Source organism: Chroicocephalus ridibundus, chromosome 3, assembly GCF_963924245.1.
Source record: "Chroicocephalus ridibundus chromosome 3, bChrRid1.1, whole genome shotgun sequence".
In the NCBI taxonomy this organism is placed as follows: domain Eukaryota; kingdom Metazoa; phylum Chordata; class Aves; order Charadriiformes; family Laridae; genus Chroicocephalus; species Chroicocephalus ridibundus.
Window position 1 is genome coordinate 56,338,911 of NC_086286.1, and position 25,887 is coordinate 56,364,797.

At 38.0% G+C, this 25,887-nt stretch overlaps 1 protein-coding gene across 6 annotated transcripts in view; it reads right to left on the reverse strand.

Moving 5' to 3' along the window:
* SHPRH (SNF2 histone linker PHD RING helicase) overlaps nt 1-25,887 on the reverse strand; it is a 67,350-nt gene that overhangs the window by 32,508 nt on the left and 8,955 nt on the right. For all 6 annotated transcript variants that reach the window (XR_010070322.1, XR_010070321.1, XR_010070323.1 and 3 more), the window contains exons 7-19: nt 24,902-25,007; nt 24,123-24,379; nt 23,012-23,695; nt 19,480-19,731; nt 18,618-18,696; nt 16,507-16,670; nt 16,163-16,419; nt 11,319-11,440; nt 8,018-8,106; nt 6,176-6,268; nt 4,916-5,023; nt 3,820-3,962; nt 303-476 (exon numbers count right to left, since the gene is read on the reverse strand). Coding sequence is in view for 3 of the 6 variants with exons in the window: in XM_063329246.1 (XP_063185316.1) it covers nt 303-476; nt 3,820-3,962; nt 4,916-5,023; nt 6,176-6,268; nt 8,018-8,106; nt 11,319-11,440; nt 16,163-16,419; nt 16,507-16,670; nt 18,618-18,696; nt 19,480-19,731; nt 23,012-23,695; nt 24,123-24,379; nt 24,902-25,007 (2,528 nt within the window). In the remaining 3 variants the exon portion in view is untranslated. The remainder of the gene's footprint in view (nt 1-302; nt 477-3,819; nt 3,963-4,915; nt 5,024-6,175; nt 6,269-8,017; nt 8,107-11,318; nt 11,441-16,162; nt 16,420-16,506; nt 16,671-18,617; nt 18,697-19,479; nt 19,732-23,011; nt 23,696-24,122; nt 24,380-24,901; nt 25,008-25,887) is intronic.

Genomic DNA, 25,887 nt, shown 5'->3' on the forward strand with positions numbered 1-25,887 from the left:
ATTCAGAATTTCATCAGAAATCAAAGGAATTCCTGTTATTCCCTATCAACATATAAAAACACATGAAGTCCTTAAAAAAAACAACAACTAAGCAGTCTTATGTACACTTGATGTAATAACTGACAGGAAAAGATTTTATAAGAATAAAACCAAAGTAAGGTCATGACTCTAACAAATGGATCTGTGATATCTGTGTACACAGAAATCCTGAGTACAGAATAAGGACTTTCATCTCTTCTTATTTCAAATGAAGGAAAATTTAATAATACACCTCTAAAGTATTTTTTATTTGCACGACATACTTGTTGAGTGGAAGTCTAACAGGTCGCAAATGGCAGATAGTGGCAGCCTCAATAACCTGCTTAGAGGGAGGGCCTTCTAAGTTTTTCACTGCTTCTCTCACAATCTTCTGGAACTTCTTCACTTCCTCCAGCTGGGTTGTGAGCAGGTATTGAAGGCCTCTGCAGTCACGGAATCTGATTTAAAGAAAGAGGGAACTAATTGCACACTGAGCCACCAAATCCAAACTTAACTCAGTATTTTGACGTAGAAGAGAAATAGCTAAATAGCAATATAGAACAATATATGAAGTTCACATCATAAGCAAATGCTTACATGTAATGCTGTTAGAAATCATTCCGTTGTATCCCCCAAGATGGTGCCTCGTATTTGTAAAGACTCCTTCCAAGACTTCAGAGATGCAACCAAATATTAGTAGTCACCACTAACCTGCAACATTCTGGTCCCCAACACAAATCTACTAAAGGTAAACAACTGCACGTACTTACAGTCTTTTTAGCCCACAAACTGGTTTTCAATGCTCCTGTGCAATTCACAGCAGACACATGCATCCATTACAAAAATACACTGCATTTTGCAAGTCAGCTTTCAAAGTTAAAATTATTAAATGGACACAACAGTAAACTATTTTCCTAAAACCAGCTGTCTGTCTTGGTTGGAGTAGGAATACAAACACCAGTTAAGTACTTCCCATACTGTCTTTTTCCTGTTAGCAGAGGTCTCTTGCTGAGAATGCACCATTCATGCAAGGTCTGGCATTCATATACAAGACAGTGTTACAAGACTGTGGTTCTACCCCATATGGAAAGTTTGATCCAAAGCATCTCTTTCTCAAGTGTGGAGAGAAAAGCACAGGTTTAACAACACTACTAAAATCTGGCATTTAAAATTACCTACTTAAGCTATATGTATTATTTTAAAATAAAGTAAACAAGTTTGCCTAAGTAAGTAGTCTGAAAATAAATGTAAATTTCAATTACAAGTCTGTTGTTAATATTATCAATTGCCAAATATTCCAGATTTATTAAAATCTCCCACACTATAACCCTGGATTAATAACACCTCTCATAATCAACTAGAGATTAGCACTTGTTGTTTCCACCACTAACTAGTAACACTTCATAAGACACGGCTTTTTAAGTTTTTATTGCATATGCTGAAATAAATTAAAAAGGAAATGTTTTATCCTGATTTTGTAAAAGAAACAATTGAGTTAGCTTTTCCAAAGTTACACATCCTGTAAGCAGCAACAGTTTAAAAAGATACTTCCTAAATAGCTAATTTCAACTGAGAAAAAAAAAAATCAATTTTTTTTCCAGTATGACACAGGTAATGCACAGACATATGAGCTCAGCAATAACATTTATTTTGACCAGAATGAGATGCCATCATTCTTAAATCACTTGACCATGAAACGTTTATATCGCAGACTCAGAGACCGGTTGAGGTTGGAAGGGACCTCTGAGGTTGTCTTGTCCAACCTCTCTTCTCAAGCAGGGTCACCTAGAGCTGGTTGTCCAGGACCACACCCAGACAGCTTTGAGTACCTCTGAGGATGGAGAGTCCACAGCCTCACTGGGCAACTTGTGCAAATGCCGAGTCACCCTCACAGTAATAGTGTTTCCTGATGTTCAGAGGGAACCTTCTGTGTTTCAGTTTGTGCCCATTGTCTCTGGCCCTGTCACTGAGTGCCACTGAAGAGAGCCTGGCTCCATCTTTTTTGCATCCTCCCTTTACATATTTACATACATTGAGAAGACACACCCCCCTCCTGCCCTCCCCTGCCCCCAAACTGCTCAACAGTCCCAGCCCTCTCAGCTTCCTGGAGAGATGCTCCAGTCCCTTCATCAGCTTCTTGGCCCTTTGTTGGACTCTCTCCAGCATGCCCATCTCTCTCTTGTACTGGAGAGCCCAGAATTGGACACAGAGTTACTCCAGGTGTGGCCTCACCAGCACTGAGTAAATGGAAAAGATCACCTCCCTCAACCTGATGGCAATACTTTGTCTAATGCAAGCCAGGATACCATTGTCCCCCTGAGGCAATGAAGGCTGGCTATAGATGGTTCATGGTCAACTTGGTGTCCACCAGAACCCCTAAGGTCCTTTTCTGCAGCTACCCCAACGCCCATTTTGAACAGACAGAATCTCCTCCTTCCTTTGCAGCATAATTCTGAGTTTTGAAGAAAGAAGAAGTAAAGTTTTGTATCTTCATTTAGATTATTCAATAGAATTATGTTAAGTACAGAAAAGTAAGAGATATGCTTACTTCCAGCTAGGGCAAGGAATTGCCACCTTTTGGGATCATGATAACAGAGTAGTTATACTGGAGGATATGTCTTTACATATTTAATTAAAATCTGTGCATATTTTAAGTATTTAAATTTATACAAATATACATATTTTATATACACATTAGATATTTATATACATATGCATTTACATACATCTATTTTTATATATAATAACAAATGTGTATTTAACTAAAACATGATTCAGAAAGATTATATTTCAAAGTGTAAGGATTGTTCATGTATCCGAGAAAACTGCCTGAAGTTAAACTGTGAGAGCACTCTCCTTCCTATGTCTCCCTTTTCTGTGATGAACTTACAGAACTGGAGCACAGAACGTACAAGAGGCGGCTGGGAGAAAAGGGTTTATTCAGCCTTAAAATAAGATCTCTCAGGGAAGACCTTATGGCTTTCTACATCTATCTAACTGGAAGATACTGAGACAAACTTTTCTCAAAGGTGCATTGTGAAAGGACAAGAGACAATGGACAGAAGATGCAACACAGGGAATATTAACTAGATAGAAGGATTTTTAATTTGAGGGTTTTTTCCAACAAATGGGTCAAATACTGGAACAGGCTTCACAGAGGCTATGAAATCTCCCTCCTTGGAGATACCCTAAGCTCCACAGGACAAATCACTGTGAAACTTCATCGGGCTGAATCCCTGAGCATGGGCCTGGATCTATAAGCTGGGGGCTGGTCTAGGTGACCTCCAGATGTGCCTTCCAATCCATTATTCTGGAATTGCACAACAGCAATGGTGGTACTGTTGTCTCTAACATGAAACCAAACCAAAATTCCTTGCTCAGAAAAACAGCAATCCTGCTTTATGCTGTTACCCAAGGACTTTCTGATATTGTCTGTCTACTTTCCATTTAAGCAAGTCAGTTTCTCTTAGAAGTGACTCAATTTTAATGCAATAAACTTTGAATCTTTCTTGTTCAGCAGTTGCATGAGTACAGAACACTGTAAAACCACAGAAGATAATGCAAAGGGACATTTAAAAGAATGCTTGTCTAGAAAAAAAAAAACCTGTAATTCTCCTGCTTTTCTTTCCAATTCTTCTATCTCGTTACAACTTTTGGGGGACTGTTTTTGAAACTTAATTGCAGCCCAGATGATCTAAAGCAAAAATGCCTGCTATTTAATTGCAACTGTTAGCACAAACCGGTAAGAGGATTTGAGCAGACTTAACTGCATTCATTAGCCTATTTTAGCTATTCCCTTACTTCTCTGCCATGGAGAATTTATTAGTCTGCTGTTTGTAGTTGCTGGTTATTTCATTTTGCACACGTTGAACAAGCTCTTCATCGATGGCATACTGTATTGCTGTCTGGATGACATCCAACCACCAAGGAGAACCTGAATGTATCTGTATGCAAAAGAACAGATTTATCCATGAACATTCAACAACCAACCAATTTACTCATTGCAGCAAAGGGTTATGAGGGGTCTTTAGGCCACACTCAAACAGAGACTGGTACATTCCTGGAAAGTGGAAGATGAGAGTATGCTTTAAAAATATCTCCTTTTCTGTTTAAGTGAATACATGATCAAGAAATTTTCTACATTTCCACCTACTCCACACCCTCAAATTGCTTCAGTAGAGTTAGATTCACCGAGGCCATCTACACAGAATAGCCACATAGAGATACTGTAATCTCAAAGTTTCTTCTTTATCACTCTCAAAAGCAGATGAAAGGATGGTTTAATCAGAGAAAGCAAGCTCTTGGTCAAATTAATAGAGCAATGCTGAAGTGACCTTATAATTTCAAAAGGTGAAAGAAGATACAGAATTTTACTTCCTCATTTGTCATTTGTCCCCATTTCTTTATTATTATGCAAGTGATAAGCAGCATTTTAACTCAGCTGTTTATCGCTTCATTAAGGATTTGCACCTTTCCATGAAATCTGAATTGTCACATTGACTAAATACAATTAAGCCTTAAGCACAATGACTAAGCACAACAGTTCCTTTGAAAGTAACTGAAATATCATCTGATACACCTACAGAAGTGTTTCAAGGCCAAAACCTACAACTTACTTACGTAACTTACAGGTAAAGCACGGTTAATATAGAAATCAAGCATGGTGTTAAACTTCACTAGAATCATCCCACCATGTACTTCTGGTTCTAGTCACCCAGTCATCAAGTGCTATGTGCCTTTATGCGGGGAACACAGAATATGTTTTGGGGCTGTGTCCAAATAGGCCTTCAGAGAACTGTTAGAGATAATAAACAGCTGGAGTTCTGGATAAACAGATGAAAATAATATTTTTAAAAAATCTCAAAATTCAGAGACCAAATATGTAAGAGGTACCTGCCTTTCTCTGGAGCTCCCGAATGGTCTGAAGAACTGGCTGTAATGCCTGATGGGCTTCTGCAACTTCTGCATTGGATTTACTCATATAATGCTGTCGAAGTTGTTCTGCCTGTACAGAAATGAGAGCTTAAATTATGCACAACTCGTATTTATGAGGAATAATTGAAAATGCAAAGCCTCCCCAGCTACTATAATGTTTTAAAATGGTTAGCTGACTGCATGCTACCCACTTTCATTAGAAAACAATATTTAGCATTAATTTTTTCTCTAGAATCTAGCATTTATTAGTAAGCCCAAAAACATTTGAGAAGATAAAGTACTACAAAGATGCTAACTAAACAATTTTGCTTTTAGACAAGCCCAAACAACACAATAGGAATACACTGCATTACAAAAAGGAACTGGAATTAACTCATAGTTCTTACTTCTCTTTACTTTAGAATATATTGTGTTGAGTAAGTAAACAATGAAAAGATGCTAGAACAATCTGAGAACAGGACAATTTAACTTACTTACATATAAAATTTATCCATAAAATAAATATCTTTCACTATTACATTCTGATTTCACTAGATAACTTTATTTTGTGCATTTTAGGGTGAGTTTAACTCCCTCTTTTTGTTTGCTACTATCAAGCTAATTGTATTATTGTTACAGATGGAAGTCAGTTTACCAGGAGCAGGCAGGACTCAGGTATTTGGATGAGCTACTGCCAAAAGATAGCTATGAAAAACAATCTCTGCTTCACATTTATAAGCAAAATACAAATTTTCCAATCCTCCTCTTTACAATAATGTCAGGAGAAGGCGATATTAAAAAATTACTAGAGTTACAGGCCAATAAAAAAAAGAGGGCAGTATTTCTATAAAGGCTGATAGAAACGTCTTAAAATATTTAAGAGAACAGTCTCATTAAAACAGAAAAAAGCCACCTATGCATAAAATTTGTGTAAAAATTATAAAATATCACAAGATATCCAAATAAGACGACAAATACTGATCACCATCACATAACTTCCAATAAACACACTCACAACATAACAGAGATCACCAAGCATTCAGAACAGCAGCATTTTACTGGACATTTCTGCTCCCATCTCACACACTAAACAACTCTTGATTTTACTAACCTGAAAAGAAATGTACGTAGTTAGCTTGAAAGCTATTTAACATTATTTCTTTAGTTACAGAATATATTCAAGAATAAAAAAATTAAAAGGTGCTTTTCAAAATGTATTTATATAAAAATGAACAATGTTTACCTCTTCTGCAAGTTGGCTATCACGTAAAGTTGGGGGAATTCCTGGGTGCTTTGCCAACAACAATTCCATCAAGTTGTGTGTAGAATGAAGTCTCTAAATACAGACAAAGTCAACAGCAATCATGAAAAAAATACATTGCAGCAACATCTGTGACACGAAAGCTTAAACAGCAATGAAAGCTTACAACAAGAAATTAGTATTCATTTAAAATTAGGGTTGGTTTTTTTCCTCTGTTAATTTGGAAGCGTCTTATAAAGAAAATAAACATCCTTTTCCTCATTTTACTGAGACAGGAAATGAAACATGAAAAGACCTTCTTCAACAACTCAAAACCAAATCAGCAGGAAAGTTTGATACCAAGTCATCAGATTCTGTCCTGTACTCACCCTCCTAATTAAAACAGCCCCTGACTATCATGGAAAACAACTACTTTATCTCAGAGCACAATCTTTTGTAAATACCTTTCAGAATATTATAAGGAGACAATACACTTATCTAAAGCAAAATAAAGTATATGGAAAAAAACAGCTCCCAAGAGCTTCAAACATTTTTCTTATTTTTCACTTTTCTGAAATTAAAGTTGACAGACTAAAACATGACCATTTGGTCTATGTTTAGGGAAAATAAACTTGATTGTCAGTGAGACAAGTCTATTCCTCCTCCCCAGGTTCACCCTACATATCCCAAACCAGACCCCTGATATTACACTGACTACATATCGCCCAAAAACTCATACTAGTAACTTTCACTATCATGAACTTGTGCCCTTCTCACCTCCTGGATTTACTTCACCTTTGCCCTGTTACTATCTTAGCCACTGAAGAGCACTGGCCAACAATGGTTTGCCATTATCTTAAAGAACTAAGCTTTTAAGTTGAATTTTACTACACAGAGGCAATATTAGGCAGTGTACATTTTGAGAAAAAAAAGCTTTATTGGATTCGTAATCCAGTAAAACAGCTTAATTAACAATGATCTTGTTATGAGTAGCTTAACAAGTTTATGCTATGCTGTACAGCTATGCTAAGTGAAAAATGCCCCTGGGAAGTCACAAAGGAGAAGGAAGGATCAAAAAGTACAATAGAGCCATCAGATGACCACACGCAAGATAATCAGAGAATAACTTAGTGAAGCAAGCAAAGTAAAGAAACAAACAACTGATCACTTCTTATGTATCTCTCTAACATTTTAAATATCTTGTTATGCTTACAGAATTTTGGTTAATTTAGAACTGGTGTTTATTGAAGAAATATAAAGATGTAAAAAACCATTGCTTTTTTATCAGGAAAACAGATTCATATTTTTAATATAGTATTCAAAATATATTAATATATTTCCTGAAGAGAAAATTAACTTTGATTCTTTTTCATGTTTTGATGCCCTTTCAGAGAACACCTTCTGCAGTGCAACGATTTTATTATTCTCTATCATTTGGCATGGTAACATCATTCTCAATGCAAACCAAGCATCCTGTATTCATAGGATGTAATATGTGAGCACATTAATGTGAGCAGTCATGGTCATGTACACAAGTCTAGGAATTCAGCATGTTAAGTTTACTGCAGAACAGCAGGTGGAGATCATACACTGCTTCTGGGATATCAGGAAGACTTACAAGCAAAAGTTTTTAGAAAAACAGTAGCTTTTTTTTTTTAAAAAAAAAAAAAGAAAGCAAATGTGAAGGTCACTGGACAGATTCCTATCTAAACATTATGATAGTGACAGTAGGCTGAAAGAGTCATTCAGCACATTGCTGGGAGGAAGAAAAGACTGACCTGTTAAATTAAATCTAAAGTATTCCAGTTCTTAACTATGTCTCTCTACATTTGAATGCTCACTCACTTGCAAGGAATCTGTTTTGAGCTTTTCTTTGTGCTCTTCAGATGATCGTAACACTTCTCTGTACAGCTCTGCAGCCAGTGCATATTCTCCTGAATTAAAAAAGAATAACAAAAACATACATATATTGTGTTGGTAAAATATACAAACAGCCACGACTGGCCATCACTTGTTACATACTAAGATGTTTTCAGAGAGGCTGTTTAATACCTGCTTGTCTTCAGGCAAATCTTCCCTATTCATTCCCTGCCCCACCCCCACCCCCCAAAAAGACTGGTAAAAGAGAGTATTCTATTCTACAAAGACTAAAGCAGTTTCCAAATTAAATATCTTTTGTGACTGCAAGTTCTGTAGACTTCTTGATCTTAAAATATGTATTCACAGTTGCATAAGTCCAAAAAAATCTCACATGTTGCACTAGAAAAAAAAAAAAAGGGTCATCTACAACTCACCGCAGTGATGTATTACTAAATTCACACTGCAAATACATTATTCACTCTTCCAGTGAAAACAATGAAAGTCGTGTCGCACTGCAGAAATGATTAAGTACATGCAGGGAGCGTAACTACTGATGTAAGCTGCTAACATCACAATCACTTCTCAGAAAATAGTTTATATACATTAAAAAAGAAAGACAAAATTGAAGTTGCATATGGAAAAGCAGCAAAAAGAAAAATCAATTTTTATTTTATTTTCTCAATCGACAGAAATTTACTTAACCAGTAACGGTCTTAGAAGACTCTTATACTTGGAGAACTACGGGGGCATGAAATGTATAAAAACAGATAGCAGAGTAAAACAAAAATACACTTCCAGAGATATAGGAAGATGAACAACCCTATTTCAACAAGATTTGTTGCTTCTTACATTGAAAGAGTTGCCTGTTTTAAGGCTGTAGTCCGGCAATATATTATTGCCATTACTAGTAACAGGACTCAAAGGACTATGTGCTGAATTTGCAAGGTCTCAAGGTTGAGGCTTGTCAGGGCTCCTTTGAAATTTTCTTGACCTGCCTGGACCTTTTACTTGGCTTAGCTGTGACAGCAATTTCTTTAATTCACTAGGTGTCTATGGCTAATTTTTTTTATTTTATTTTTTTTAAACTTTTGTTTATCTTTGTGTGGTACAATCACAGCTTTATATAGACAGCAGTACCAAGCAGTTATTCTATGTAGAATGAGATATTTACAACTAACACGATGTAGTGTAGAGAAATACAGGCCTAGTAACAGCAGCAGAGGCCTTGAAAAGTAAAGATATAGAATGCGGTGTAGAGGAGTACAGCCATGGGATGCTAAGAGATGGTGCACAGGCTTGGCAGTGACTAAGGAAGCCATGGCTATAAACAACTCACCCACAGCCAAAGAAATGCAGACCTAGAGCTGGACAAAACTGGTTTTAGGGGCAAAGAGAACAAAGAAATAGAATGTAACATTCATAAAAGGCATCATGTACACTAAATTTGGTATTAACATGGAGCTGCAGACCAATGAAGAAAGAAAAAGGTGTAGAAGTGTGCTAGCAAACATAAAAGGGACCCTAATTGTATCCTTGAGTTAAAAAGAAGAAACCATCAACACAAACATCTTACTCCTGATGAAGAACTCCAGGTGGTGACACCTAGCCATAGCACTGCCACCACCAGTATCAAACCATTGATCTCAGGACCCAGAAGGGCAGTAGAAAAGCGAGCATAGAAGCAAGACAAGCAGTAGAAACAAGTAAGTGTGATTCTTTTTTTGCCTGTAACAATCACACCTGGACTAATAACAATTAGACCTATAAGACTTCAATTACACTAACCATAAATTCATGGCTTTACTTATATATAAGGTGTGCTTCCTCTTTGCTGATAAAGAAAACTGAGCATATCAATAATGCTGAGGGGCTGAAGTTATAAGCCAGAACTTCGCCTCAGTCCTGCTTTTGTTTCTCACCTGATGCAATTATCATCAATCTGCTTTTCAAAAAGGGCCAAACTTAATTTTTGCTACCAATGTATTTTAGAAGTATTCAATCTGCACAAAAGTCCTTTCAAGCACCTAATTCTATCTGAAAAATTTGATCTCCATCCTGCAATCAAAGTATTTCAAACCTACTAACTACAGACCAGAGAACCTGAATGTAGTCTTTCTGTAAGGCAAGTGACAGAACAGGCAGTTTGCTTGTTCTCTTTGAAGGAAGACTTCCACATCAGCTGGAAAAGTTCAAGCAGCTTGTCAACTTTAGAAGACTTTTTATTTAGCAAAGAGGCTTTTCTTTCATATTCATAACTACGTTGTTTTAATTTATTATTAATTTGTTATTTTTGTTTCCCATTCAAGTTTTTTTTTCTTCCCAATTCAGACAAAATCTATATTGACAGAGCTGTATAGCAGGCAGCAGCAGATTCCACAGTCAGCATAGCAGGGGGCCAAAGGAAGCCTGGAAAGCAGTACTGAGTGTGCTGGTTTCAGCTGGGAGTGAGTTAGTTTTCTTCCTAATAGCTGCTGTGTTTTGGATTTAGTATGAGAGTAATGTTGATAACACATATTATTTTAGTTGTTGCTAAGTGATGTTTATATTAGTCAAGAACTTTTTCAGCTTCCAATGGAAGCTGAGGGGAAGCATAAACAGGACAAGCTGGCCTAAGGAATATTCCATATCATAGACGTCATGCCCAGTATATAAATAGGGGTTGGCCGGGGTACAGGGATCCATGATCACTGCTCGGGACAGACTGGGCAATCGATCATGGGGTGGTGAGAACAACTGTATTGCATCACTTTATTCTGTATATTCTTTTACCATTATTATTATTATTATTTTCCTCTTCTGTTACTATTCTATTAAACTGTCTTTATCACAATCCACAAGGTGGTGGAGTTTTTTTTTCTTTTTGCTCCCTCTTCTCCAAAGGCAAAGAGGGGGGAGGAAGAATGAGTAAACAGCTACATGGTCCTAGTTGCCGTCTAAATATGACACTGACAAAACAAAAGCGGGTTAAGTAGAATTACATAAGTATGACTTCTTTTATCCTCCCAATACAAGTAGATGGCAGAATCAAGACAGAATATAAAACAAAAGAGCCAGAAATACTATGAAACATCTCAGAGATGCGCCAAATTACATCTATCCTTTTCTACCATACCTAGAATGAATGTTGTTTTTTGTTACAAACACTGTCACAAGCCTCTCTAGTTTCCCAGGATTTCACTGTAGCTTTTCCCGGAATTAAAAAAAACCCACTGTTTGATGGTGTCATCTAAACCATAATTAGCCTACTAAAAGGAGTAAGGAATATGCTACAGCCATCCACTCTTACCTTTGATGATATGGATACCAGCTAAGCCATTAAGAGCACACACCAACTGTCGGTGAGCTTCCTCACACTCTGTTCGACATTTCTTCTGCAGAGATGTTAGCAGTTCCTCCATCGTCATGGTGCTGAAATGGAGACCAAATGGCTCAAATTTGAAACAAACCAACAATACCAGAGAAGTAAAACTGTCATGCTGTGCAGCGTGAAAGATTGTTACATGCATCCAAAATACCGTTTGAGATTTATTTACTTATTAAAAAAACCAGACTCTAGTTGTCGACTTTTCTTCCAGCTAGAGCTTTACCATAACTTGAGTATGTCAAGAGGCTGACATCTAAAAATAGAAAGAAATAAGAAACAAGAGGAAAATGAGAACTAGGTAAAATAATCCTTCACAGGGCAAAATATTTTGCTCTTTCTGTTACAGTGGTGAACTGACAAAAAAAAAAAAAAGAACCTCATTTCGCTTGACACTGTTCCAAATGAAAACAGCTGAGAGACTACATTTCTCACCTCTACTACCTATCTAAACATGCAGAACAAGTGAGGTGTCAAGCTAAAGAGGAAAATCTGTGGAATGAGAATAGCGAAGGTTAACAAGTATCATTTTGAACTTCCTTTTCTACATTTGTTTGTAGTATTTGTAATTCTTGAGAGGAATTTAGTCAGAAGAGAATTAGCTTAACATAAAAATACATTAAAAGGAGAGGTAAGAGGGAAAAGCAAGAATAGAGATGAGAAAGAAGCATGAAGGATAGCTTGGAGTAAGGCCAAGGGACAAAGAATCCAGCCAGGAAGAATACTGATGCAAAGAGACAAGACTAAACTGCAACAACAGTCTACATCACCTGAGCTGAGACTGCTTCTGTGACCAATTGCTGCCGTGACACCAGACACTACCCCCTCCCCAAAACTCTTCTTCTCAGCCTCATTCACCTTCTAGAGAAGAATTTACCATTTAGCTTTTAGCGCTGCAGAGTAGAGTAAGAGATTAAATAATTCCTGTGCAGTCTGAGCCCAAGGTATGCTGGAAGGGTATCCTTGACTAGGGCTTTATTTTACTCTCATTGTAACACTGTTCCATTTGCAGAAACTGTTCCTTGAGTTTACACTACAGTGTTACAATAGAGCAGGCTTTAAATCAATATAATAACTATTTACAATTAGTTGAATACTGCAGAGGTATTGGCAAATACACATAGCACCTGCTGCTCATGCTCTTATACTTCTACCACTACCTACCTACCCTACCTTTCATTTTCAAAACCATCAGCAGATTCAAGAAAAATTATAAGAGCAAAAGGATGTATGTATAAAGTATACAATTTGATACATAGCCTGAGACTACCAATTAGGACAAAAAGAAGGGTTGTTTTTTGTCACTCAGTTTAACTAGAGGAGCCCAGAAAAACTCCCTTTCGAGGGCTATATTTTTGCTGAGTAGATGTTCTCATCTACTGCCTTCACTACACAGGTGGGGAAAAAAGTCACCTAGCATAGAATATGCTCCAAACTCATCTTTCTTGTTTCAGGCCAGTTTCTCTTATCCATGTGCTCCAGCACCAACTTTCTTGTTTCAGTAAGTTTCTCTTCTTCATCAAAGTTCCTAGCACCAAATGTCTTCATTATTCTCATACATATAAGCAAAGCCAGGAGCCAAATCTCTCAGTTCTGTGAATGTCCAATGCTGCAGTCAAGCTTGGTTCACAAGAGATATGTAAACAGTGCTTGGAAACAACTTTTCTTTGTACATATTATTTTAAGAAATATTTAGTTTTCATTGCTTTTTTTTTTCCATCACAGTTACTATGCAGCTGTCACTTTGCAAGCATTCCACCAAAATCAACTGTACTAGGCTGTCCCCAGCATACTCAGCTCAGTTGGTGCTCCACTGGCTCATTTTAATGCAAATAATCTTGTATGGGCTGGCGGGAATATCGATGTCTCCAGTGCTTGAGTCCTTGCTTACACACTAGCAGACTGTTAGACACAACGTTCTACAGCACGGTGCCTACTACTGGTCCCTGCTGAATTAGATGCGGTCAGTTAGAGCTGACAGGCACTGTAGGTGCCCTGTATGAGAAAGGAGAAGGAGTAAGCCACAAAACTTCATAAAAGGATAGAAAGAGACTGAATAGAATGGATGAACAAGAGCAGTAAACAGTAGAAATAACACTGGCAGTGTTAAAAAGTTCTTCCCCATGTATAGCTTAAAAACAAAAACACCACAGACAGTACTCCAAAAGCCTGGAACAGAAACAGCCTGTTCTTTCATAACCCCACTCTAATTGACTGAAAAAGTAGCAGCTACATTTTGCAAGGAGTGCTAGCAACACGCTTTTGGCCTAACAAAGGCCGAGACCTAACTGGTATTTGCAGGGCACTTGTGAGAAAGATGATCTTGAAAGCATGCAAAAAAAAAAAAAGCATCTGAACAGCTTTCAAGTTGGATCTACATTTACAAATTCTGCAACCTCACATTAACAACATTTTCTTTGAATTAAAGAATCTTTCCATTCTGTTTATTCATTCTGTTCGTTTTTCTCATTTATCAACATGAGTTTTGTAAGACACAAAGAAAAGCAATGGGCTTATTTAAAACTGAAAAAGAATCTGGTTTGTTTCACACTCAGTCTATTCCCTGCAACACCCCAGTATCCGTCAGCATTGTAAGGTTAAAATGTTACAGCACAAAAAACTGCCTCTCGGTACCATGTTCTTTAACACAAGAATTACAGTAACTACCCTACTGCATCCCATTTAGCTTCTGAGGTCAGATAGCTTGGTGTGGCATAGTTGCATATTTGAAAAGGGGGTTGGCTACTTATGAAAAATACCAAGATGTAGTGAAGCTCTGCAGGGCGAAAATTAGAAGGGCCAAAGCCCAAGCAGAGCTCATCTTGGCCACCACGGTTAAAGATAACAAGAAGAGGTTCTTTCAGTATATCAATAGAAAAAGGAAGACTAGGGAAAATGTAGGCCCACTAACAAATGAGATGGGTGCCCTAGGGGTGGAAGACACAGAGAAGGCAGAGCTACTGAATGCCTTCTTTGCTTCAGTCTTCACTGCTAAAGCTGTCCCTCATGAATCCCAGGCCATGGAGGCAAGGGGGAAGGTCTGGAGAGAGGAAGTTTTCCCCAGTAAAGGAAGATCAGGTTAGAGACTACTTGGCCAAACTAGACATCCATAAATCCATGGGCCCTGATGAGATGCACCCGCGAGTGCTGAGAGAGCTAGCAGATGTTACTGCTTGGCCACTCTCCATCATCTTTGAAAGGTCATGGAGAACAGGAGAGGTGCCTGAGGACTGGAGGAAGGCAAATATCACTCCAGCCTTCAAAAAGGGCAAGAAGGAGGACCCAGGGAACTACAGACCGGTTAGTGTCACCTCCGTCCCTGGGAAGGTAACGGAGCAACTTGTTCTGGATGTCATATCCAAGCATGTTCAGGAGGAGGAAGTTACTGCAAGTGGTCAACATGGATTTACCAAGGGTAAATCATGCTTGACCAATCTCATAGCCTTCTATGATGTTATAACTGGTTGGCTGGATGAGGGCAGAGCAGCAGATGCCATCTACCTTAACTTCATCAAGGCTTTTGACACTGTCTCTCATAACATCCTCCTTAAGAAACTGAGGAAGTGTGAACTAGACCAGGGGACAGTGAGGTGGATTGAGAGCTGGCTGTGTGACAGGACTCAGAGGGTTGTGATTAATGGAGCAGGGTTGAGTTGGAAGCCTGTAACTAGTGGTGTCCCCCAGAGGTCAATACTTGGACAGTATTGTTTAACATATTCATCAATGACCTGGACAAAGGGACAGAGTGTATCCTCAGGAAATTCACTGAGGATACCAAAATGGGTGGGGTGGCTGACACCCCAGAGGGCTGTGCTGCCACCCAGCGTGACCTAGACAGGCTGGAGAGCTGGGCAGAGAAGAACCTAATGAGGTTCAACAAGGATAAGTGTAGGGTCCTGCACCTGGGGAGGAAGAATATCAGGCACCAGTATAGGTTAGGGGTGGACCTGCTGGAAAGCAGCTCTGAAGAAAAGGATCTGGGGCTCTTGATAGACAGTAAATCATCCATGAGCGAGCAATGTGCCCTTGTCGCCAAGGCGGCCAACGGAATTCTGGGCTGCACAGGGAAGAGTGTGGCCAGCAGGTCAAGGCAGGTCATTCTCCCCCTCTACTCTGCACTGGTGAGGCCACAACTGGAATACTGTGTCCAGTTCTGGGCTCCCCAGTTCAAGAGAGACAGGGAACTACTGGACAGGGTCCAGCATAGGGCAGCAAACATGACTGAGGGATTGGAGCATCTCCCTCATGAGGAAAGGCTGAGAGAGCTGGGACTCTTTAGCCTGGAGAAGAGAAGGCTGAGGGGAGACCTTATTAACGTTTACAACTATCTAAAGGGTGGGTCTAAGGAGGAGGACGGAGCCAGACTCTTTTTCAGTGGTTCCCAGTGACAGGACGAGGGGTAACGGGCACAAGCTGGAACATAGGAAGTTCTGATCAAATATGAGAAAAAAAAACTTCTTTACGGTGAGGGTGACAGAGCACTGGAACAGGCTGCCCAGGGAGGTTGTGGAGTCCCCTTCTCTGGAGACTTTCGAGACCCGCCTGGATGCAGTCCTGAGTAATGTGCTCTAGGCAATCCTGCTTTAGCAGGAGAGTTGGACTAGATCATCTCTAGAGGTCCCTTCCAACTCTGAAAATTCCGTGATATTTAAATAAAAGCAGCTTAAAATCAGGCTTGGCTGAGAACTGTACAACGTCTTGCACTGTTAGGGACAATTAGAGTTTTGATTTAGATAAAGCAAGCCATTTAGAAAGTGGCAGAAATTCACCTTTTCTGCAGTGGCAGGAACTCTCCCCGAACAGCTTGTGGATGACAGCAGGCCTGCCTCAGCCGCAGCAAAGGGTACAGAATAGAAGTCACAGTCCTTCTATCTAGGCTACTAAGCTTAAGAGTCCAGTCTGAAATCTTCCTGAGTTTTGCCAACGCGTCCTGGCAGCACACCTCATGCTGGCGATGATAGAAGTGTCTCTCCACAGGAGAAAAGTGAAGCCAATGCACATTTTCTGTCTGAGGGGGAATTTGAATCTGCAATTAAAAAATAAAGTAAGTAATTTGCAAATAAAGCTATTGATAAATAATGTTCAGGGATTGTAAAACCCAAAGATTATTTACTTGGTCAATCACATCCTTCTTTGCTGATCTCCACATTATCTTGGCAATTAGACTGTAGAGAGGCTGGGGATTTTTCCTACAATACGGTCGATATAAAAGTTGGTCCCACCAATGTTTGACCCAGTAAGGATCAACTCCAAGAAAAAGGACTAATCCATACAGATCTGCCAAGAAAAGAAAGTGGTTTAGTAACAGTGTTTGTGTGTTAATACTTCACAGTATGACTCCAAAAAAACCTAACTTTCACAGAAAGGTTACCAGGCATAAAGCAACTACATTCTGGCCATTATCTTTCCCGCTTGTTTTCTAGTAATTCCCTCACGAAAATAGCTAATTTGAGACAGGAGACTGGGTGGGGGTTCTCTGCTTCAGCTGGTTGTTGATTTTGATAGAACTTGCTGGAGTATAACTATTTGTGAGACACTTCCCTAATTTCAAGTTTAGAAGAACAGAGCATTGAATTCAAACCTATTCAGAGCAGGGGTGAGAGGCAGAAATTACACGATTGCATATGGTTAACTGGGTTTGCCAGGTTTTTCGAAAACAATATTGCTCAGTATCATTACTTCACAGCCTGCTGTGCACCAACTGTTTGTTGCCCACCATTCTAAAAGGAGCTGCAATTCAGAAGACTTTCACTTTTCTACTAAGACAGAAGAAATTAACAAAACACACTTTTATTAGTTTTCTTACTAATTGAGAGAATACAGCTTGCTAATTCTGCCCAATTCAGAAAGCCATAATCTTGGGGATGAAATTTAAGGACATACTGACTTTAAGCTTGTATCTAAATCTTACTGGAAAATACAGAAGCACAAGTTTAAATGCTGCACGTGGACAATACAGAAATAGAACTGTATGACGGTATCATAGATAGCTCTTAAAGATCTGATGGCTACGTTCTTTGCTCTGTTAGCTTTATGGTAATTTTGGTATTCAGCTGAGAGCCATAAGACATTCACCAAATACATCATAGGCCAGGAGAAGAAAAATCCTGGGAACCATTTCTCTGCAGGAAGCATTTGTTTACCCAGAGGTCCTATCCCACTTTATTACAGCAGCAGCGGCACAGATTTAAATTAGCCAGCAGTTTTCATCCCCTGTGTGGCGGGCACTGCCTCAATATAGCCTAAGCACCTGGCCAACACGTTATTATGGACAACGTGACATTTCAGATACGTATTAAATCAACATTATCACACATAAGGACTTGAACAAGTCAATCATGACAGCCAAATCAATCACTTCCTTCTACAGTGTTTGCTTTATTACCTATGTATTCTCACAACTATTATGTGTATTTATAAATTTAGTTCACAATTCCATAATTAATTAATCTACAATATTGACTTTTATAATAGTTTGGTATCTGAACAATAGTTCACAAACGCACACACAAATGCTTACAGTGATTTATCCACTTTCAAACTCATTGCATCATGCAAACCATTGCAAACTCATCCATCAAAGAACACAGGGAGATAAAGCTAGTCAGTTCCTTTTTTTTTTATCTCTGCCTAAGCCTGTCTTCAGAAACTGAGAACATCACAAAAAGACAAGATAAATGACACCTGCTAACATACAGCTCCCTACTCCACACATCTCAATTCATTAAGTCCTTACATAAGGACTTAGACAGTTTCATAAACCTTTAGAACGATTTTTAGAATTTGTGTTCATGGCAGCTGATGCCCACAGTAGTTCATACAGGGCTATGCAAAAAGCAAATACAGCTTTGCTTGCTGTATTTGAGAGTTAGAAGGATTCCGTAACCAGAGCAGAGTATCTTTAGCTGCAATAGAGAGGGGTTAATATTTACCCACTCTGTAAGTGAAAACTGAAGAACAGACTTGAGTTAGCTGTTCGACACACAGCTTCTCTACTCCCCAAAGTGTTATCTAACTCAGGAAGATAAAGAAAGTTCAGCTCTGCATTTTTTACATTGATACATTTATTAATGGCTTTATTACATGCTTAAGGTTTATGCTTACCAAGTCAGAGCACCTAATGAATTCAGAGTAAAACCAGCAGACATTTTAAGCGTTTCAAACCACTACCTAATTATCAGCACAAGGAAAACCCACAGATGACACCGCTACATAACATCTCACCTTCTAATCCTCGCTGCACAGGAGTGCCACTGACACACCAGCGATTGATTCCACTTAAACGGAGTGCCATTTCAGCAGCCTTGCAAGAGAAAATAGAACAAACGGTAGGAAAGAAAAAAACAAAGACATAGTGGAACACAGACTGAAAACACACGGACCTTATTTTTAAGAAGTATGAACACCTTTTCCATACGTAAAATTAGCAAGCCTATAAGCATCATTTGTACAATATATTATAAAAATGTGTATCAAGTTATTGAGATTTTTTGAAGGGAAACTGAAAGTTGATAAAAGTCATATCCACTTCCAAGTAATCAAGTGCAATTAAGGATTCAAAAAAAGGCAAACAGCAAAAGAAACTGTATATGAATTAAAAAAAAATTAAAGCCTTGTAAGCAGCATTTTTGCCTTCCTGTCTTGGGCAAAAAGACTGGACAAGTACTAATTAAAATAATCTCCCTCTGCAGACTGCAGCCCTAGAGTCTGCAGACAGACTGCTGACTATTTTAGCTTCTGGGCCCAAAGGACATATCTATGCCTCTGAACAGGCTAGTCTCTTGTTTGAAACTATCAAACACCATATACAACATGATGACCTAGTTCTTTAAACTGTCAGTACAGATTATGTTAAGTGTTTTTTGAGCTGGATATACTTCAGAGTCTGCCAAAATTCCAACAGGAGAACCATTTAATAGTAAATAACTCCAACAGAAAATTCATTTCTGAAAAACAAGCTACAAGGACAAATTACCTGAGCGCGCTGAACGTTAAGAGAAGGGAGAGGGAAGTCTATTGCATTATTTACAATAAGCTTGTCAAAACCTTTCCAAGTTAAATAAACAGATGACTGGGAATGTCATACCTTTGCAGTAGTGCATTCAACCATTTGCGCTTCATCAAGGCAGATCCTCCACCACTCCACTGCTACTAAGGGGCTTGGGATGGCCATGTACCGCTTCTGGTTCCTGAAACGGCGCCCATCTTCACTGTTACTGTGGGGTATATCTACATAGTTCAGTTCAGCGCGGAGGACATCATATGTTGTGATAACCACCTCCTGCTCTGCCAACATGTGTGGCTGCAAAAAGCCATGCTTCTTCACACCTTGATACACCTATATAGATTTGTATTCAATAGCAAAACAGCAAAGAATGAAGGTAAGAGACACTTCAATGAAAAAAGCAAAAATACCAGTACAGCTTAATACATGCATGCTTTTAGCACTATTGCTCATATAATATGAAACCATTCATAAAACCTGTATTCATATAGTAGCATGGTGGGAACTTCATACAAGTAACACAGATAGTAAACACAACATGGACACTGATGCAACATTTTTATGTATGATTGTTTGTATCTTTGCAAAACCTTTTTTTTCTCCTTTGAAGAAAAGGCTTCAGTATTCTCTGCAACAGTTATTTGTTATACCACTTGTTTGCAAGATTAAGTATTCTGTAATGTTGTACAGAGCAACATTATGTAAGTCAGAGTTACATGTGCAGTCCTCTCCTCTCCTTTACTGTAGATGTATTTTACCTTTCTCCCCATCGCCTCAAAAATTTCATGGATGATTAGGCAAAGACAGAAGTATGTAGTGAAATATTTAAAACAACAGAAATGATACTCTGGGTAATGTTCTGTCTACAAAAAGGATCTCTACAGAGACTCATGAGATAGAAAGAATACCCTAGAAAGAAACAATCCCTGTGCACCAACAGAATATTGTTATAAATCTTTCATATTGACATTTGTTCTAATATCAGAAGTATTCTTCTTCTATCCCTTGTCGTTTTCAGTATAATACTTTCAGAAACACACAGCAGTTTAAACAAAAAAAAAAAATAAGCTAAACCAGAGATTTTACTATATGCTTCCCCATGGTAACATTCTGTACCTAAAGAAAATAAATACAGCATGTATTATGAGTCCCAATACACTTACAATACCAAAACATGTTAAAATAATATCAAATAATGGTACTGTACGCAATCAAAATATATTTTCAGAATAGAAGTGCTTTTTTAATCTCCAGAATTTTTAGCTACTAAGAACAATTATTACTAGAGCTACGTATCAATTGCCTTTTTTTCCCCTTCTCAAACAGATTATTTCTCTTGTTTCCAATTTGCTTCAGAAACCTACTTCAAAATTCTAGGCATCCATTGCTTACTTTAATGATTTTATCTTCAGTGACTTCTTACCACTCATCTAGATCTGTATATTAATTACAATATTAAAATAGATAAGGCTTTCTTCTGACAGTTAAAGGAATATCCCTATCTTTTAAAGAAAATCTATATTCTAATCTCATTTTCAAAGTGCTAGCATCTTTCTATTTATCTCTCATTCTGTGATTTCATGATTTATTATATAAGAATGGACTATCTTGGTTAGCGTTTATCCGCAACTACCTACAAACACATTTACCATTTAAGAAAATCACACCATCTTTCAGTCCCTCACAGTGTCACAAAATTTAATGTTCTCTTAATTCATGCAACTAATAGTCAAAAATACCAAATTAATGTGACTCTATAAAACCTTAGTTGATTTCCCCCTTATTTCAGCACATGATTTCACTGATGATTTCACTGTTAACTATACTTTTTCTTCCAATAATAATCTTCCTCTACATTTGTACCTTATGACAACAATGTTTCTGTCAACTGACTGAAACACTTGCAGAAAATTTCTGTTCAGCCCCAGAGTGTGGCAACAGAACATGTGCCACCAGGTCAATGCACATGAACAAAAGAGAGAGAATAGGGGGGGAACCAAAGAAACAACAGAGCATGCTTGCTGAAGCAACTGTTAAGAAGAAAAAAAATAGCTGTCAAACTCTAATGATCTCTTTCAAGTATTTGTGAACAGATTTTCTGGAGGTTTACAACTTGACCAAGTTTTGGTTGTTTTCACAGCAGCAGGAAAAGACAGCCTGCCACAAAGCAAAACCTACTGATAAATTTTAATTCCTTGTTCTATTACATAAAACCATTAGAATTTCCCATGGGTTCTAGGCAGTTGAAAGAATAAAAAACACCCTTCACATGCAATGCAAAACCTCTTAACATGGGAAACTGGTTCTTTGAAACATCTGCACTATTTTCGTTTTAACTTTACAGAAAAACGCCCAACAAATTTTCATTTTGAAGCAACACTGAAAGCAAGTCCGGATGACTTACAGTTGGCAGTTAAAAGAAAATGAAAACTGTCTTAGAATGGAAGGTGTCACACAGCGTAAAGTACTAACATTCAGTATTTAAGCTATTTTACTGTTATCATGTAAATCTATTTCTGACAGTTTTCATCAAAGCTGGTATAAAACTTGGCACTGGGTCCTACAAAGACTGTTGAAGTTTTACACACTTGTTAGTAGCTGCACTAAAGCTAATTAGACTGCTCACACAAATGGCTTACTGGAGGCCTACAATTCATTTATACATTAGGCATCTATGCAGAATAGCTGAAAGTATCAGATATATCCCTGAATACAAAGCTTCCCCCTCTTTATCAACCTACTACTACTGTTATTTTATTCAAAACATCTACAGTTCTTAAAGCACTGTATCATTACAAAGGTTCTTGTCTAACAAAAATACAAAGGACAAAACTTGACTACATCATTAATAAAAGACAATGGCTACCCTTGAATACTGTGTTAACTATATTAAAAAAAATCTTGTATAGCCATAGTTACTATATGTACAATTAGGTTTAATTAGGTTTATTTTAGTGATAGAGCTATTAGAAATCAATAAAAGGACAACACAAGGTATTCAGACAAGCAACATCCTAATAAATACAGCAGATGTTATAGAGGCAACACCCAAGTTGCAATGGTGTTATTCTCAGTAAACACCAAGGGCCAAGATGTTTTTGTAAAGCCTTCAAACCAGAAATTCAAAAGTAAACTCTTTACCTACTGAAGCATTTGTTTTTATCTAGAACAAAGTGAGAAGCAACTGTCAGAGAGATGCTTTGCTGCAAGCGTACAGTGTGACTTGACACTGCCAAAACACCTATAGTTAAACCTTTCTAAGTTCCTTGGTAATTTTTCAGAAAAAAAACCCAACACAAACAGCCTTCCCTCTCAGAAACCACCTGTTGCTACAACTGCTCAAAATTTGCTTCCATTTGATAAGGATATCTAGTCCACTGTATCATCTCCTAGTGACCAACTGATATGAAAAAATGAAGAACTAAATGCAGATACTCTTTCTGGGACACAAACGCACCGTGCATTGCCACAGCATTGGTCTCATAGCAAGAAACGTAGAGTTCTGACACAAAGGACAAAGAAACATCTGAATTTTACTTAATATAGTATCAGACAGGAAGCCCCGAACCTTGATGAAAATAAGTCTCCAGAATATGAAGCTACATAATCTTACCAGAACTCGAAGAGAAGATGATCTTACATGCCTGTTGATCTCATCTACCCACTGATGACAAATAGAACTCGGAGAAATTATCAGAGTTGCTCCTGTGGAAACTGGTTTCATTGCCACGAGACAATGGGGACAGTAGAAGGGCTTGATCTTCAGGTTTTCCTCTTTGTAGTTTACACATTCTGCATGCTGCCATAAGTAACATTTCAGGCACTGCACACGAGCTTTATAGTCGGCCAATCCAAGCTCACCACAGATGCATTCAAAACGATATTCAGAAGTATTAAATGGAAATACAGAACTGGCATGTTGTACACTACTGCCAGCATGTTCTTTGGAATGTGAGGACTGGTCCTTTGGAACTTCCTGCTGGACATCAGCTGTAGTTTTAGAAACACCAAAGTCGGGATGACTGCTCACGTCACTGCAGACAAGGACGTTGCCATGCAAATCAGGAGACTTCGGGACCACGGCTTCTTCCTGAACGTTAATCTCTTTTACAGAGTTCTCATAATCTGCTTCAGATTTCCTGTTATTTTTGCTAGTTGTACAATAATCATGGTCTTCCATGGTGATAGCCACCTGTAAAGGGATTTTAGGGACGTTTTCACTGTTTCTTGATTCTTTGGTTTGAGTTTTAGCATCAATTAACTGCTTCTTCTGAATGCTTTCTGAAGTCCTGGCTATCTACAAAGCAAAATTAAACAAGAATGTCAGACTTTCTCCTCATCTGATTTTTTTGGAACATATAAACACATCATGAGATAGATATTAAGATTTTATATCACTTTCCAGTTTGAGGATTTGGTTAATATTTACCAGTGTTTAAAAGACAACTTCACAGTAAGAACAATACATCTGCCAGCCCCCACAGCACTATTTTAAAAGTTTTATGACAGATGTAGTTAACATTTTAGCCCCAAATTTGATCTACTTATGATTTCTGCTGCTTTCTTCATGAACGTCAAAGCAAATGCTGCAGTTTTCTTCATTTTTATCAATAAACCAGTGGCACTGAACTAGCGCACACAGACACAGACAGCAGCATGCAATTGGTAGAAATAAGATCTGGTTTTGCAAGATTCTTTGAAGTAACTATGGCAGCATTTTTTACCTGCTCTTTGGTTCTTTCTCGTTTCTTCTGTTCCTTGTAATTCTTCCCCAGCTTGAAAGACCCAGCCAGACCATGTCCTTTGACTTGCTCTACTACTTGTTCTGCAAGTAGTTTTTCTAGAGTTCTTTTGAGAAGCCGTCTATTTCTCTGTATGTCATACCTATATATAGAACTGATGTACTTAAATATTGCAATAATGGATGCTCCTTTCTTCACATTCATTTCCTTTACAGCTGCTAATATCATCACTCGTAAGCCTATGTGTAGAATCAAGGCAAAAGAAATTTACAGCTCAGATAAAATGAAAGTTACCTCAGAGAATGCATATTAAAGAGAGTGCTAAACATCATGTTCACCTAAAAAATTAAAAAAAAAAAAGAAGAGACAGGCAGAAGTTTGGCGATGCTTTACTTAAGGTAGCCCCAAAAATAGCTGTTTTTCAGTGGTTTTAAGACAACATTGAGCAGCAACAGAAACAAGTCACTCAATTTTCTTATTGAACCTTATAAAAAGACAGTGTACTTCAGTTAAATGCATAAACTCTCTTACAATGACCTTTAAGTTACATGGAGCTCTGTAGCACAGAGAGCTGAATCGGTAAGTTTATTTTTAAACGTGGATCACTTGCTTGCAGCATGCAATCCTACATCACAGCGCTCAGCAAAAGAATCACTTCATTCTGCAGAAGTGAAGAGTAGCCTTGAACTCATGGTCAGTGGCCAATATAAGACTTATGCCAAAAGCAAAGTGTATTTTAAAGAGTCATCAGAAATACTTACTGGGATATTGTATTTTTTCCTTCAGTTTAAGCTCCATCTCCTTTGTTTTTTTCTTTTTATTTCCTTCTAAAGGTTTAGGTGGAACAAAGAAGTTCACAAGCTTACCCTAATGCAGACAACATTAAATAGTTATTAGCTCATGTCTCTTCACAGTAATTCTGAACTTCATTAATCCTTTCACATCTGAAAATAAGCATCTGCTATAGATGTGTGCTCTGATCTCAGTAATTTGCTCAGGTAACTCCTTTTTAGTGTACAGAGTGATACCACATTCAGTTCAGTTTTTCAGCAAAGTATGTTCAGCACCCTACACTGAGAAAAGAAAGAGCAGTCCTGCAAGCCGCTTACGTCCTCCACTACTTCAGAATTAAGTTGCAGGAATCTATAGCCATAGATTACTAGGTTCTGCGATTACTAGGTTAAGTGACCTAGGTTACTGATGGGGTGAGAAAAATATAATATTTAATATGTAGCTAGAAACAGAAAGGGAGGTAAGCAATACAGATTGAAAAGCCCTAGTTAGCTGTATAACAAGTAAGTTTCTCTTTTTAGGGACTGCCCCCCAAACATTTACATAATTATTACTGATATTTAATTCAAGGAGATATATACTCAAGAACAGGGATATAAAAAAGAATCCCAAAGCTGGAACAAACATAGTGCCAATATATCTATGATTAATTGTTTTATAGTTGTATTCATCAACACTTCACTCTGCCCTGTCCAATTGGTTGCTTTGCAGAGTTCTTAAACAGTAACTGCAATGAAACTCCAGACACTGTTTGATCACTACACTGAGTTGATATACTTGGAGTAACTCTGACATTGGCTTACACAAGCCAGGAGTCATCCAGAAAGTCTCTGTTGGAATAAAGCCCTTTTGTTTTGTTTGTTTGTCTGTTTTTTTCCCAGGCCATCATACAAAGACAAGAAAAATACAGATGACAAGAGGCCTTCTGGATGAGTGGAATAGTGCCTTTTAACCA